Source organism: Myotis davidii, unplaced genomic scaffold (genome assembly GCF_000327345.1).
Source record: "Myotis davidii unplaced genomic scaffold, ASM32734v1 scaffold243, whole genome shotgun sequence".
In the NCBI taxonomy this organism is placed as follows: domain Eukaryota; kingdom Metazoa; phylum Chordata; class Mammalia; order Chiroptera; family Vespertilionidae; genus Myotis; species Myotis davidii.
In genome coordinates, this window is record NW_006295183.1 from 1,270,805 (window position 1) to 1,284,916 (window position 14,112).

General features: G+C 57.3%; 2 protein-coding genes across 9 annotated transcripts in view; one reads left to right on the forward strand and one right to left on the reverse strand.

Moving 5' to 3' along the window:
* Nucleotides 1-80: 80 nt before the first annotated feature.
* E2F4 (E2F transcription factor 4) lies at nucleotides 81-7,553 on the reverse strand. 5 transcript variants are annotated; one of them, XR_001514925.1, is made up of 11 exons: nucleotides 7,393-7,553; nucleotides 6,855-6,964; nucleotides 6,554-6,715; nucleotides 6,190-6,233; nucleotides 5,348-5,409; nucleotides 4,838-5,141; nucleotides 3,943-4,155; nucleotides 1,351-1,398; nucleotides 1,108-1,152; nucleotides 837-1,002; nucleotides 81-801 (listed from the first exon to the last, which is right to left on the reverse strand). XR_001514925.1 is itself a non-coding variant. In XM_015567862.1 (11 exons), exons 1-10 carry the CDS (start codon nucleotides 7,525-7,527, stop codon nucleotides 847-849), a joined length of 1,296 nt encoding a protein of 431 aa, XP_015423348.1. In that variant the 5' UTR covers nucleotides 7,528-7,553; the 3' UTR covers nucleotides 81-801; nucleotides 837-846. The 5 variants fall into 5 exon arrangements, 4 of the variants coding, with proteins under 4 accessions (XP_015423348.1, XP_006769861.1, XP_015423347.1 ...); XM_015567862.1 differs by having other exon boundaries at nucleotides 837-1,019; XM_006769798.2 differs by having other exon boundaries at nucleotides 81-1,002.
* Nucleotides 7,554-9,325: 1,772 nt separating this feature from the next.
* The window catches only part of EXOC3L1 (exocyst complex component 3-like 1), a 7,286-nt gene continuing 2,499 nt past the window's right edge, over nucleotides 9,326-14,112 (forward strand). For 3 of the 4 annotated variants that reach the window (XM_006769799.2, XM_006769800.2, XM_006769801.2), the window contains exons 1-9: nucleotides 9,326-9,607; nucleotides 9,867-9,965; nucleotides 10,174-10,349; nucleotides 10,430-10,649; nucleotides 11,246-11,858; nucleotides 11,938-12,055; nucleotides 12,191-12,316; nucleotides 12,425-12,525; nucleotides 12,732-12,842. In XM_006769799.2, the coding sequence (XP_006769862.1) occupies nucleotides 9,920-9,965; nucleotides 10,174-10,349; nucleotides 10,430-10,649; nucleotides 11,246-11,858; nucleotides 11,938-12,055; nucleotides 12,191-12,316; nucleotides 12,425-12,525; nucleotides 12,732-12,842 (1,511 nt within the window). In that variant the 5' untranslated portion in view covers nucleotides 9,326-9,607; nucleotides 9,867-9,919. The remainder of the gene's footprint in view (nucleotides 9,608-9,866; nucleotides 9,966-10,173; nucleotides 10,350-10,429; nucleotides 10,650-11,245; nucleotides 11,859-11,937; nucleotides 12,056-12,190; nucleotides 12,317-12,424; nucleotides 12,526-12,731; nucleotides 12,843-14,112) is intronic. The other variant, XM_006769802.2, reaches the window with a different exon arrangement.

Below are 14,112 nucleotides of genomic sequence, written 5' to 3' on the forward strand. Positions count from 1 at the left end.
CTTCCCAGCAAGGTGACCCTCCCAGTCCCATCGCCCATCCAGCGGTCCCAGGGAGAGGGCCAAAAAAACCAGACCAGAGATAGCCTTAGGCACGATCTTTATTCACTTGGACACTGTACAAATATTACATTTTCCTTTTGTTGAAAAAAAGTATAAAAATAATCTTTATATAGGAATCCATTCGTTACTGCAAATCTTTCTAAATCTCTGCAAATGGCTCTAAATGAGGGTAAATGAATAAAACGAGGGGCTATTGGGAGGAGGGAGGTTGGGTCAATCCTCAGGGACTCACCTGCCCAGATTCCTAGCTAGAGACCTCTGTTCCTGTTAGCACCTCCCCCTTCCCCCAACATCACCTACAGGTGGTCGGGGCTAAGGGCCAGGCAGGAGGGAGGCAGGGCAGGTCCAGGAGGAGCTCCAGGGTAAAGGGTGGAGAGAAGTGAAGGAGGCGAGGAGTGGTGCTGGAAGTGCCCAGCCCACCCCAGCTTCCCTCCCAGGAGGGGGGAGAGCTGACAGGAACAGGGCAAGGGGGAGGTTAGACAAGCTGCCCTATGGAGTGAATGTGTTTCCTCACTGTGACACCGGGTGGCAGCAGAGCCTGGGCTCAGGGGAGGCACAGGGAGGGCACAGGTGGGGGAAGGCTCCAGAAAAGGAGAAGCAAATATTTTGGCTCCACCATGGAGGGAGCTGAGCCCCTTCTGCTCTCCCAGCACAATGCAGGTGTTGGTGCAGGAGTGGGAGCTGTGGCCAGAACTGTGCAGCGAGGGAAAGCTGGGGAAGCCGGAGTCTGTGCTCTCAAGCTGTGTGTACGGCTGAGATGTAGGAGGTCCCCAAGCAGCCCTCAGGTTAGACAGTCTGTGTCCCAGCCACATAGGGCATGTCCCCGTCAGAGGTTGAGAACAGGCACATCAAAGAGGTCACAGACGCCTTCACTCTCATCCAGGTTGTAGATGTAATCGTGGTCTCCGGGGGGCGGAGAAAGGCGGAGAAGGGGGGCAAACACTGCAGAGAGCACCAGACTGAGGCCTGAGGTCAAGGCCAAGGCCCCCCACAACAGCCGCCCAACCCCTTGCCCACACCCACCACCCACCTTCCTGGGCCACCCACCTTCTGAGGACATCAGCTCCTCCAGTAGCTCCGAGCTCATGCACTCTGGGGAAGGAGGGAGACCGACCTCACATGCTGGCTCCTGCCTCTCCACCCCCCAAGCCCAGGAAGAGGACCTCCCTCTGCCCCATCAGGAACCTTTACACTGTGTCCAGGTACCAATCATAACCATAGGTCCTCAGAAGCTGCAAGACCCAATAAGCTGTGCCCCGTTCCCAGCCCCAAGGAGGAACACAGCCCTACCTGGTGTGGGATCAAAAATTTCTGACAGCTCTTTGGGGAGTTCCAGAACTGAAAGATAAGAAAGCCATGCTCAAGGGCACAGAGGTCCAGCCTGGTCCCACTCTAGCCCCCAACTTTCTCAGATCCTATACCACCCACCCTGGGGTTCCACAGAGCTGAAGAGGAAGGCCCTGCCCTAAGCCAGGCTGGCATTATCTGTTGGTCTCCCTTGCTGACAAATTCTTCAGTGCGGAGTCTAGGATACCAAAGGCTCATTGCAGGTGACTGGTACACCCTTGTAACTCAGAAGTGCTGCAGAAGGGCAAGCAGACCACTTCCTTTCTGGGTCCAGCATGCATATGCTGACTGATGCAGGATACCCTGTCTGATGGAGGACACCCTGTGTAATAGAGGATACCCTGTCTGATGGGGGATACCCTGTCGGATGGAGGATACCCTGTCTGATGGAGGATACCCTGGCTGATGGAGGATACCCTGGCTGATGGAGGATACCCTGGCTGATGGAGGATACCCTGGCTGATGGAGGATACCCTGTCTGATGGAGGATACCCTGTCTGATGGAGGATACCCTGGCTGATGGAGGATACCCTGGCTGATGGAGGATACCCTGGCTGATGGAGGATACCCTGGCTGATGGAGGATACCCTGGCTGATGGAGGATACCCTGGCTGATGGAGGATACCCTGGCTGATGGAGGATACCCTGGCTGATGGAGGATACCCTGGCTGATGGAGGATACCCTGGCTGATGGAGGATACCCTGGCTGATGGAGGATACCCTGGCTGATGGAGGATACCCTGGCTGATGGAGGATACCCTGGCTGATGGAGGATACCCTGGCTGATGGAGGATACCCTGGCTGATGGAGGATACCCTGGCTGATGGAGGATACCCTGGCTGATGGAGGATACCCTGGCTGATGGAGGATACCCTGGCTGATGGAGGATACCCTGGCTGATGGAGGATACCCTGGCTGATGGAGGATACCCTGGCTGATGGAGGATACCCTGGCTGATGGAGGATACCCTGTCTGATGGAGGATACCCTGTCTGATGCCAGATACCCTGTATAATGGGGGATACCCTGTCTGATGGAGGATACCCTGTCTGATGCCGGATACCCTGTCTGATGGAGGATACCCTGTCTGATGCAGGATATCCTGCCTGAAGAATGCCCTATCCATCCTTGCCCTTACTGGGCACTTCCTTGGTGCCAGGCTCGGACAGCGCACCCCAGCAGGGTTACCTGGCAAAGGAGGCAGACACTTCAACAGGGGCTGGTGCTACAGGGTGACAGCCCTGCTACAAAAGCCTCATCGGGAGGATGCGCATGCAAAGCAGAGGAAAACGAAGCTGGGGAGGAGTGCCGCGGCTGGCTGATCACCAGGGATGTCATAGACGAGGCTTAGGAGCTCTGGTTTTACCCGGCAGGCCTTAGGAAGCCATTAGAGGTACTTTTGTAAACAGAGGAATGCCAGTCAGGTTGTATTTCAGACAGACCCTTGTCGGTTGAGGTAAAGAGGAGGATGCTGAAGAATTTATGAGAAAGGTGGCTGGCAGTGATCCTGAGTGTTGGGGATATAAGAGATATCTGGAAGTGAACTCACTTAGGTGATGTGAGGTGAGGAGTCGAAGGAGCTGGAACTGGAAAAGCAAGTTTTAGTTGAGAACACATGGGAATGAAGTGCCCATTGGATGTGCAAAGGAAGGCACATGGACACAAGCATGGAGTTCAGGCAGAAGATCTAGGCAAGACGGAGGCTGGGGCTCATCTAGCCCTCTGCAGGTGTGGAATGGGATAGAGGCCCGGGAGTGTCAATGGTTAAGGAAGCGCCAGGGAGAGGCCAGAAGGGAAGCCGGTAAGAGGAGCCAAGAGCTGGTATCATTAAAGCCAAAGGAGAAAAAAAGCATCAATACGAAGCAAAAGAGCAGCAGAGCACATGAGCCTCAAAACCCGCTGGAGCTGGCAGTCAGGGGTGGGTATCAAGAGCATGGGGTGTTAGGTGGGTACAGGGGTCCTGACTGCTGCAACCCGAAGGTGACTGGGAGACCAGCATATGAAGTGGAGTGGAGATGGCTTTTTCGGAGTCCAGACAGAGAGAAGACAGGGAAGGTGAGAGAGGGATGCTCATTTAGTGGAGCGGTGTTTATGGGCCGAGGAGAACGAGTCCTGGAAAAAGCAAACACTCAGGCACAGGATGGAGATGGAATCCAGGCGGATAACATCACTCTCCGGGGAAGGGGCTGCCGACCTTCGGAGCCTGAGGGCCATACCACAGCCCCGTCCCCAAGGGAGTGCTCTGCCTTCTTGAGACCTAAGTCCAGGGTGGCAGGCAGGGCTTGAGAGAGGGCCGGGGAGCTCTGGGTCAGACCAGTAAGGGGGACAGAGGGGAACCGCACCAGAGGGAGGCCAAGCTCCGCACTCTCGCTGGCTGAGCTCTGGTCTAGGCAGGGTTGACAGCAAGGGCTGGCCCTCATGCTGGCCAGCTCTGGCTGAGGAGAGAGGAGAGCTGGGTTTCTAGCCCAAATTCTGTTTCTGACCCAAAACTGGCTCAGGCTGGATTCTCCTTGCTCCTGATGGGACAAGTACTCACCACCTGTGGGGTCCACTTTGATGGGCTCAAAAGAGGTAGAAGGGTTGGGTCCAGATGAACTGCTGCTGCTGCTGCTGCTGCTGCTACTACTGCTACTGCTGCTGTCCAGCAGGGCAGATGACTGCAGTGGCCGGGTGTCCAGTGCTGCCGGGCCCAGCGAGAGTGAGCTGAGCTCACCACTGTCCTTGCTATCAGATCCAGGGCCGCCACTCACTGCAACCACATGGCCCAACCCCATCACTTGGGGCAGGAAATGGAATATTGAAAATGGCTAAAACCCACTAAAACCCACTGCCAGGATGACTACGGCCCTGGTTCCCAGGCCCAAGGAGAGTTAGGCACTGCCAGTCACCTCCGAAGAGGTCATCTGGAAATGAGGGACTGCAGGAGACAGGGGCATGAGGCCTCTAACACAGAGGCTGCCAAGGCAAGTCAGACAGGTGGATCTGGGGGGAAACTGCCACCACTAATGTCCCTTCACACAGTCAGAGATTCCCTGTTAAAAAAGGCTCTCCTTGTCCCGCCAGTGTGGCTCAGTGGTTGAGCATCAACCAATGAACCAGGAGGTCACAGTTCGATTCTCAGTCAGGGCACATGCCTGAGTTGTGGGCTCAATCCCCAGTAGGGGGCATGCAGGAGGCAGCTGATCGGTGATTCTCATCATCTTTGTTTCTATCTCTCTCTCCCTCACCCTTCCTCTCTCTGAAATCAATAAAAACATTTTTTTTAAAGAAAAAAGGCTCCCTTGTCACAGCAAGGAGAGGCCAGCTGAGGGCCAGGAAAAGGACAACCTCCGCAAGCTCTCTTCCAGCTCTGAGTACCGCATCCCACACCACAGAGGTATTGCCTCTTGGGCCCGAGATCACCCCATTGCCAGATGCTCATCATGCCTCACCTATGATCTCAGCTGCTGGAATGGCCATCCCTTGGGCTTCGACGCTAGCAGGGGCACAGATGGTGGTGGTGCTGGTGACCTGGGGACTGCTTGGGTGTGAGGCATCCTGGGGCAGGGCCACGGCAGGTTTGGGTGGAGGTGGAGGAGTAGAGAGAGCAGATGGGCTCTGGAGCAGATCTTCAGGGGGCGGCACAGGCACTGCCACAGGCGGTGAGCTCCATGCCTCCTTGTTCACCAGCAGCACCTCGATGGGACCACTCACACTCTTCAAATGAATCTGGTACTTCTTCTGCCCATTGAGGCCCTGCAGGTGTGGGGCAGGTGGAATTGGAAGCAGGCTTGGCTCCTGCCTGACCCTGAGCCACAGTGCCCTCTCTCACCCCAGGCTACCCATTCTCCTAGATAACCCGAAACCTCAGGCCTCCCCTACCCGCCCCACCCGAGACTTATCGGGCTCCACAGCCAGCACCCACCCTCAGCCAACCCCGCCTGCCTGAGCTGAGCACCCACCTCTGGGATGGGCACCTCCAAGCTGGTGCCAGAAGGAGCCCGGATGGCTAGAAGAGTGTCTCCTAGAATAACAAGGGGGATGGGTCAGGACCCAGGGGTTCAATCTGAGCTGGGAATGGGGGTTCCTATTCCTTGGAGCAGGAAGACCATGGTCTCTGAGGGGCTAGACACCCAATCCCCACAGTGGCTGGGACAGAAAACTAAAGCTTTTCTCCTTCTAAGACCCCAGGGGTGAATAAACAGAAAATCTGAATTTAAACATGTGGAGCAAAAAATTGCTGGCCAGGAGTATCCCATTCCCCAACTGAGGGCTGCTCCCTAGGTATAGGTGTTCTGGCCAAGGCCAACATCCCTTCCCCAGGACCAGTCTGGGGGATCAAAGACAGAGGAGGAACAGCTCCTGTATCCACAATGCAACTGAACGAACTGCAGGTTGGAAGGGGGCATCATGGCCCCCTGCATACAAGCATGCACACACGAGCACACGCGCACATACACGTGTACACGCACACACACGTGTACACGCACACACACACATGTACACACACACACTTTCCCCCTATGTTTGCTCTTCACACCTGAGAAGCCAAACCCAAGGCACCATGCAGATGGGGACTGACCTAGAGACCCAGCCCAGAATTCCTGTATCCCCTCAGTATGGTTGGCCTCCATAGGGCCCCAGTGATCCTCTCACCCAGGACTTACCCCGCCTGACTCCTCTTTGGGAAGGCCCCAGCAACTCTCTTAAGAGACAGAACGCTCTTTAGATACTGAACCCACTGCTCAGGGCTGTGGCTCAGCCCAGCCCCAACACCATCTCCCCCCACTCAGGCTCTGCTCACCAGCAAAGCATCTGCAGATGTCCTCATGAGTCACGTAGGCCAAGGTGTGGGGGTTAAGGAGAACGACTGATGCCCTGCCTATGGTGACAGATGGCAGACCACACAGAAGACCCAGCTCTTCAGCAGAGGTCTAACATACAAGCCCTCGGAGAAAGTCCTGGGGTCTGGGGTCTAGAAGGGAAGGATCACAGACCAAGATTGGTGGGAGAGGGGCTCTGAGAGTGAAGCAGGAGGCTGGGACCCGGCCAGGAGCTGCAGGACCATCCTCCCCAGAGGGACAGAGCTAGGACACCACAATGCAAACCCGGCTGGACTGGAGGGCCCCTCGCCCACACCCCAGGAGCAGGGGCTGCCAGGAGGATATCAGCTGTTCTGCACGTCCTCTGTGACGTTCCGGATGCTCTGCTGCACCCACACCTTGTGCTGGTCCAGCTCTTGCTCTCGCTGCTGCAGCTCTTCGATCTCTGCCTTAAGCTCAATCAGCTTGTCTGCAATCTCCCGGGTGTTACAGCCAGGCCCCACGCCCCTGAGCCCAGGAAGGGGGGCTGAGGAGGCCTGCCAGGAGCTCTGGGTCCTATGGACCCTGCTCTCTCCTGCACCCTCCACCGCCCACCCAACACTTCCGGATGGGAGATCCCACTGCCCTCCCAGGTGCCTCTACTCACTTCCACTGGATGCTATTCTTGGATTTTTTCTCGATCAGCCCAATACCTTCCAGCACGTTGGTAATGTCGTAGATCCGCCGCTTCTGGCGCACAGCTAGGGTGTCAGCTGCCTGGCAGAGAGAACAGAAGGGAGGATGCTCAGCCCCACTCTCAGGTGGACCCTCAGCTACCTGGAGACTTGGCCTGGAGGGGGCTGGAAAGGGGGTGGACAGGCCCAACCCTCCTCCCAGGCATCACAGCAGCTCAGGACCGCAGGGTGGAAAGAGGCCGGGCACAAACTACACGGACGTTCCGATGCTCTTTTCCCCGGGCAGGGAGGGCCACGAGGACCAGCACCTGCAGCCCCGAGCCTGGCACAGGGCTGACACCCAGTGGCCTCGGCCGAACGAACTACACAGCTCCCGACTTCCCACTTGGGAGAAAGCACCCGGATGGTGGCTTGCTCTCCGAGGGCTCCGCTGGGTCGCCCCAGGAGTTCCCGCTACCTGCCCAGGCCTATTCCAACATCCCCTCTGCCGCCCCGCAGGCCGGACCGCACCAGCTTGAGGTCAAGCACGCCGTCCTTGGCCTCCTGCAGAAGCGACACGAACTTGGTAGTGAGAAGCCCCAAGCTCTTCTCGTGCCGGCTCGGGGTGCCCGGGGGCGGCGGCGCCTGTGGCCCGGCCTCCGCCATCGCGCCCGCCCGCCGCCTCCCCTCACGCCAGCGTCGCAGCTTCCGCTTCCGTTCCGCTCTCTCCTAGGGAACGTGGGGCAATTCCTCTCCGCGGGTACGGCCGCAAAACTTTGGGGCCGTCAGCAAATTTTCAACCGCCGAAAAGGACGAAATCAGCCCAGGTGGAGGAAGTCGGTGGCAGCCCAGGCAGTAAAGAAGGGGAAGCCACCAAAACCTTCCGGGTGGCCAACCCGTCTCCGGAGAGGAGACCGCGCTGCCAGATGAACCCAATGTGTTTCCCCAATTCCTGCTCCTATAAGCTGCCCCCCTGTCCCGGGGTCACCCATCCTATTATCGTACCTCACTTCCCGCCAAACAATAAGCACTAACTACAACTAGCTTGTCCGCTTGTCTCCAGCCCCACTCCCCTTCCCTGATCCCCAGCCTCATCTTCCTCTTGTCTCCACCCTGCAGTGCTCAGAGGCCATAGAATTATAGCCACTTTTCAGCCAATGCAAACACGTTTACCAATGAGTCAATATATGTAAAGCACTTGGAGCAGTTCCCAGCATGTAGGGAGGATTTTGTGTTTGTTGGTATCATTTTGTTATTTTTTTTTTTTTAGCGTTTTTGTTATTATTTCTACCCAGTCAGATTCTCCAGGAGGCAGACTTTGACCCAGGGATCTGCCTGCAGGAAGTTTATCCACGCTTGTAAGATAAGCAGGAATTGCCCTGGCTGGTTTGGCTCGGTGGATAGAGCGTCAGCCTGCGGACTGAAAGGTCCCAGGTTCGATTCCAGTCAAGGGCATGTACCTTGGTTGCAGGCACATCCCCAGTAGGGGGTGTGCAGGAGGCAGCTGATCGATGTTTCTCTCTCATTGATGTTTCTAACTCTCTATCCCTCTCCTTTCCTCTCTGTAAAAAATCAATAAAATAAAGATAAGCAGAAATGGACAGAGAAGGAATTAAACTGCAATGCAGTTATAATAAAGACCCCAGCCCACCCTACTAGAAGCTCTGAAACTGGGGTGGCCCTTCCAAGAGGTGGCCCTTCCAAGATGTTAAGGGAGAGGGATGGGGTACGGGTTCTGGGCCTTTGTAGCCCAACACTGGCCTTGAGATTCAGCTGTGAGACCTCAGCAGCTTACACTGCAAGCAGCGAGAAGCAGCGAGGGGAAGAAGTGCCTTTGTCCTGAGGGTGTATTGGGGTGATTCCCTAGTGCCCGCTACATTATTACTACCTTATAGTTCCTTCTGTGGCCCCCTTAACTCTCAAGATAAACAGTTCTCAGAACCCACCATACACATTCTTTTATATATATTTATTTTTATTGATTTTTTTTTTTTACAGAGAGGAAGGGAGAGGGATAGAGAGTTAGAAACATCAACAAGAGAGAAACATCAATCAGTTGCCTCTTGCACATCCCCATTTGGGGATGTGCCCACAACCAAGGTACGTGCCCTTGACCGGAATCAAATCTGGAACCCTTCATTCCGCAGGCCAACACTCTACCCACTGAGCCAAACCGGTTAGGGCTCACATTCTTCACAACAGCCTGTGATCTCTCACTTCTCTGCAGAGGTTACACACCCTCCTCTGAAGGGCCTGTCAGCATAGTTTTCATACTGTGATGTTGTCTGCATCCATGTTTGCACACCTCACTCTCCACCCCAAATTGGGGCCATTCAGTTCATGTCTGTTCTGAGCACTAAGAGGTCCTGGGTGGACTGGTCAAGACTGAATAATCACAGGAAGTACCGCCCCCTCCCCCCTGGGAAGTGGGCCCAGCCCTCCCCACCCCACCCCACAGCGCAGATGCTCTTTCCTGTTGGGAATAAAACGCCAGAGGCTCAGCTTCCTGCCTTTCTGCATGTGGTCTTGGGGAGAGAGGAGGCAGGCTTCTGGACTGGGAGGTGGGACTGAGGCTTCCTTGGAAAGGGGAATTCTGCTGCATGCAGAGGCGTGACCCAGAGCCACCTAGGCCCTGGGAGAGAGTGGAGGGAGTGCCCAGCTCTGCTGTGAGGACTGGGGGAGAGGGCCATCCTCAAGGCCAACGCTGTTTGCGGAGGAGGGAGAACTGGCCGCCTGGTCAAGCCTGGTGAGTTCCATACCAGACTGTCCTCTGCAACGCAGAACAGGAGCGGGGTCCAGTGGAGGCCTGTGCCCACCCTGCCTCACTTGGCATCTGAAGGGGCAACGCTGAGAAACCCAGCAAAGGAGGCTTCCCAGGTGCCTCCCCATCTCACCCTGCCTCACTCCCATTTGCGGAGGAGCCTGGGCAGGAACCTCCCTCCTCCTTCTGAGAGAGGCCTAGACAGAGCCTGCAGCTCAAAGCTCCTCCACGCTGCCTGCTCTAGCCCAGACCCTTGCCCGGACTCCTACCTCGGTTCTGGCTCCTCCAGGGCCTAAAATGGACCCCACAGCCAAGGACGACATGCATCCTTCACTTCCTCCTGGTATGAGCCCTTCCGGGTGGGCTGGGGCAGGGATGTGGCAGGAAAGATGGGAGAGGTGGGCTTGGGCCCTCCCTGCCAGGTCTGGCTGGCGTTCTGTCGGTCAGTGAGAGGAGTCGCCTGCCCTGGGGTTTCAGGCTGAGGAGCAGGAAGGGGAGCAGGGTCAGCAGCTGCTTCCTTCAGGCCCTGCCCAACTGACATGGCTACCCAGGCTCTTCCTGCCCAGGGCCAGAGTGGCCGGAGCAGGAGAGGGCGGAGCAGCTGGCCCGGGGTGCAGCACTCAAGTGGGCCTCAGGCATCTTCTACCAGCCGGAGCAGCTGGCCAGGCTGGGCCAGTACCGCAGCCGTGAGGTACAGCGCACCCGCTCCCTGGAAGCACGCATTAAGGTGGGCATCAGGCAAGGGGCAGGAGAGTTAGGGGTGGGTGGCCAGCTGGCCAGGCCTCACCGTCTCCCTCCCTTCCGCAGTCAGTGGTGCAGTCATACCTGGAGGGTGTGAAAACTGGTGTGTGGCAACTGGCACAGGCCCTCGAGGCTGTGCAAGGAGCCCGTGAGGCCCTGGGCCAGGCCCGTGGGTTGCTCCGGGGCATGGCCAAGGCTGTACAGACCCTAGAGCCCTTGCGGGAGCAGGTTGTCCAACACAAGCAACTGCAGGCCCTGTCTCAGCTGCTGCCCCGGCTGCGAGCAGGTGAGTGTGCAAGGGCCCTGGGCTCCAGCCCCCCAATAGTCAGTCCACACACTCATCAAGGGGCTGGGGTACCAGTGGGAGGTTGCATGGAGGGACACCCCAAGGGCCTCCCAGAGAGTAAGTAACTCAGCCTTCAGGTGGCACATAAAGCAGGGTGCAAATTAGCTCACTCAGGTTTCCGAGCAGGGGATGTCTGAGTCAGCACTGACACCCAGTCAAGTGGCTCCGGCCACCCTGGTTGTTACATTGAAATATTCCCTAACAGCATGGGTGAATAGCCACTAGAATGTCCTCCCGTTCCTCCCTGCCTTCCCTCCAGGACCCCTGACTTCCTTCTGTTCCATCAGCTCAAGGGTTTACACCTGGCCCAACAGGCCTCCGCCCTTCCCTGGTCCTTTCAGATTGGCCAACACTCTACTATCCTGGTTATATTTTATTCTCTAATAAGGTTAAATTCATTCAGTAAAAGTCTACTCTACTGGTTATTTAATACTTTATACATCACTCCAGCCACAGGGCCTCAGCATCTGATCCTGTACCCATTGCACAGGTGGGAAGGCTGAGGCCCAGGGCTGTCTCCTCTGCTCCCTCCCCAGTGCCGGCTGCAGTGGTCCACGCACAGACCCTGATTGATGCCCATCAGCTCTTGGAGGCATATGTGAGCCTTAGGGAGCTGGAGCAGCTGCAAGAGGAGACATGGGCCTCTCTGGGGGATCTGGAGTTGCCAGTCTTTGAGGGGCTGGGCCCTCTGGCTGAGGCACTGGGCCAAGCTGTGGAGGCAGCTGTAGGAGCTGCAGGGCAGCTGGCCCGGGAGGACCCAGCCCTGTTGGTGGCTGCTGTGCGCGTGGCGGAGGTGGAGGCTGGCAGAACAACCTCCCTGGAGCAGGGCCCCCGGGACTGGCGGCAGCGCTGTCTGCGAGCGCTAGAGGAGGGCCTAGAGCGGGTCCACTTTGGGACGCCTCTGCTGCCTGGACCAGGGGCCCTCGCAGGGTGGCTGGAGGCTCTGCGGGTGGCTCTACCAGCCGAATTGGCCACAGCGGAGGCACTGATCGCACCCTGCTGCCCACCACACTACAAGGTGGTCCGGCTGTGGGCCCACACCCTGCACGGCGGCCTGCGGCGCTGCCTGCAGCAGTTCCTGGAAGGGCCCGAGCTGGGAGCCTCCGACGCCTTCACCCTGCTGCACTGGGCGCTGCACGTCTACCTGGGGTCAGTGCCCCTGGGGCAATGGGAAGTGGCTGGATCAGAAGCCCGGGGCTCAGAGTGACACTAGGCCACTCATCACCAGGCCAGAAATGATGGGGAGCCTGGAATTGGGGCCGGAGGCTGATGTGTCTCAGCTGGAACCTCTCCTGACCCTGGAGAATATCGAGCAGCTAGAGGCAACATTTGTATCCAAAGTCCAGGTGAGTAGTTGGGGCCCAGGTCCAGGGCAGCTCTGCCACCAGCTGTGGGACTGCATCTGTCGAGTCACATGGCTACCTGTCTCTAGCAGGGTCAGTGCCCTGCTACATTCTGCTGCCCCTTGTCCCTTCCGCCAGGCAAGTGTGGTGCAGTGGCTGCAGAAGGCACTGGAAGGGGAAGTGGCTGAATGGGGCCGGGAGCGGGAGCCTGACACAGATCCATCCGGCTTCTACCACTCACCAATGCCAGCCATCGTGCTGCAGGTGGGTGGGAAGTGGCAGCCAGGTGGACAGCCCTCATACAGAAAGCGGGGCGGGGGGTGGGGGAGCAGAACTAGGACACTGCTGATGGCTGCCCATCCCTGCCTGTAGATCCTGGAAGAAAACATTCGAGTGACCAGCCTGGTCAGTGAGTCACTGCAGCGGCGGGTGCACGGCATGGCACTGTCAGAACTGGGAGCGTTCCTGAGGAGGTCTGCCAAGGCACCGGCCCACCCCCACCCCCGGCCCTGCTCCTGGGGCAGCCCAGGGGGGCTCTGAGTGAATAAGGCACACCAGTGGGAAAGGCTCCTTGCAACAGTCCCTTGGGTATCTTGGAGGCGGGGGCCAGAGTACTTTGGACAGAAATTGTTGGGGTACCAGTGACAGCAGGGACAGGCGCCACCTCTGTCCTTTGCAGCTTTAATGATGCTCTGATCCGATTCTCCCGAGACCACCTCAGAGGGGAAGCAGTGGTCCCTCATTACGTGTCCTACCTACTGGCTGCCCTCAACCACCAATTGGCACTCAGGTACCATAAGGACCCCACAGAACCCCACCTCCACTGACTGCTGAGTACCTGCTAAGTATGGACCCAGCCTTCACGAGTCTATTAGGAACTTTGGAGTCATATAGCTCCGTGGTTCCAATCCTAATACTACTAATTACTAGCTGGGTGACCTTGGGCTAGTTACTTCATCTCTCTTATTAGTATTATATGAGTAACTAGAGGCCCGGTGCATGAATTTGTGCACAGGTGGGGTCCCTCGGCCTGGCTGGTGATCGGGGCTGTTTGGGGTCGGCTGGCCAGGGGGGGAAGGACCATGGGAGGTTGGCCGGCCACCCTGATGGGGGCCGATCAGGGCCAGCCACGGGGGAGGGACTTCGGGAAGTTGGCTAGCAGCGGGAGGTTGGCTGTGGGAGTGCACTGACCACTAGGGGAAGCTCCTATGTTGAGCATCTACCCCCTGGTGGTCAGTGAACGTCATAGCTACCAGCAGGTCCTCCAGACATAAAGGTTGCCTAGGCTTTTATATATAACTAGAGGCCCGGTGCACGAAATTCATGCACAGTGGGGAGGGTCCCCTTAGCCCAGCCTGCACCCTCTCCAATCCAGGACCCCTTGGAGGGTGTCCGACTGCTGAGGTACTCCTGGGGATCAGGCCTAAACCGGCAGTTGGACATCCCTCTCACAATTCTGGACTACTGGCTCCTAACCGCCTCTGCCTGCTGGCCTGATTGCCCCTCACTGCCTCCCCTGCCGGCCTGGTTGCCCCTAACTGCCCCCCTGCTGGCCTGATCACCCCTAACTGCTTCTGCCTGCCGGTCTGATCGCCCCCAACTGCGCCCCCCCCCTGCTGGCCTGGTTGCTCCCAACTGTCCCCCCTGCCAGCCGGGTCACCCCACACAGCCTGTTTGGTCATCTGTTCAGTTCTGATGGTCGCTTAGGCTTTTATATAGATAGATGAGATGTTCTGAGGATCACATTTGATGTAAAGTCGACCACAGTGCCTAGCACATAGTCTCATGTATTCATTAATTCAACATACTACAACATAGTATATTCACCAAGGCCTACTCTGTGTCTGAGGTTACAGTTGTGATCAAAACAGAAAAGTATTTCCTTCCCCTTGGGTCTTATATTAATTGGGATTAGAGGGCCAGTGCATGAATTCATGCACAGGTGGGGTCTTCAGGGTGGCCTGTGGAGATTGGGCTCCAGTTCACAGTTCACACCCCCAGCCTCACAGCCCCACCTGGCACCCTGCCTTGGCCTGGTGCTGCCTGCTCTGCCATCCTGC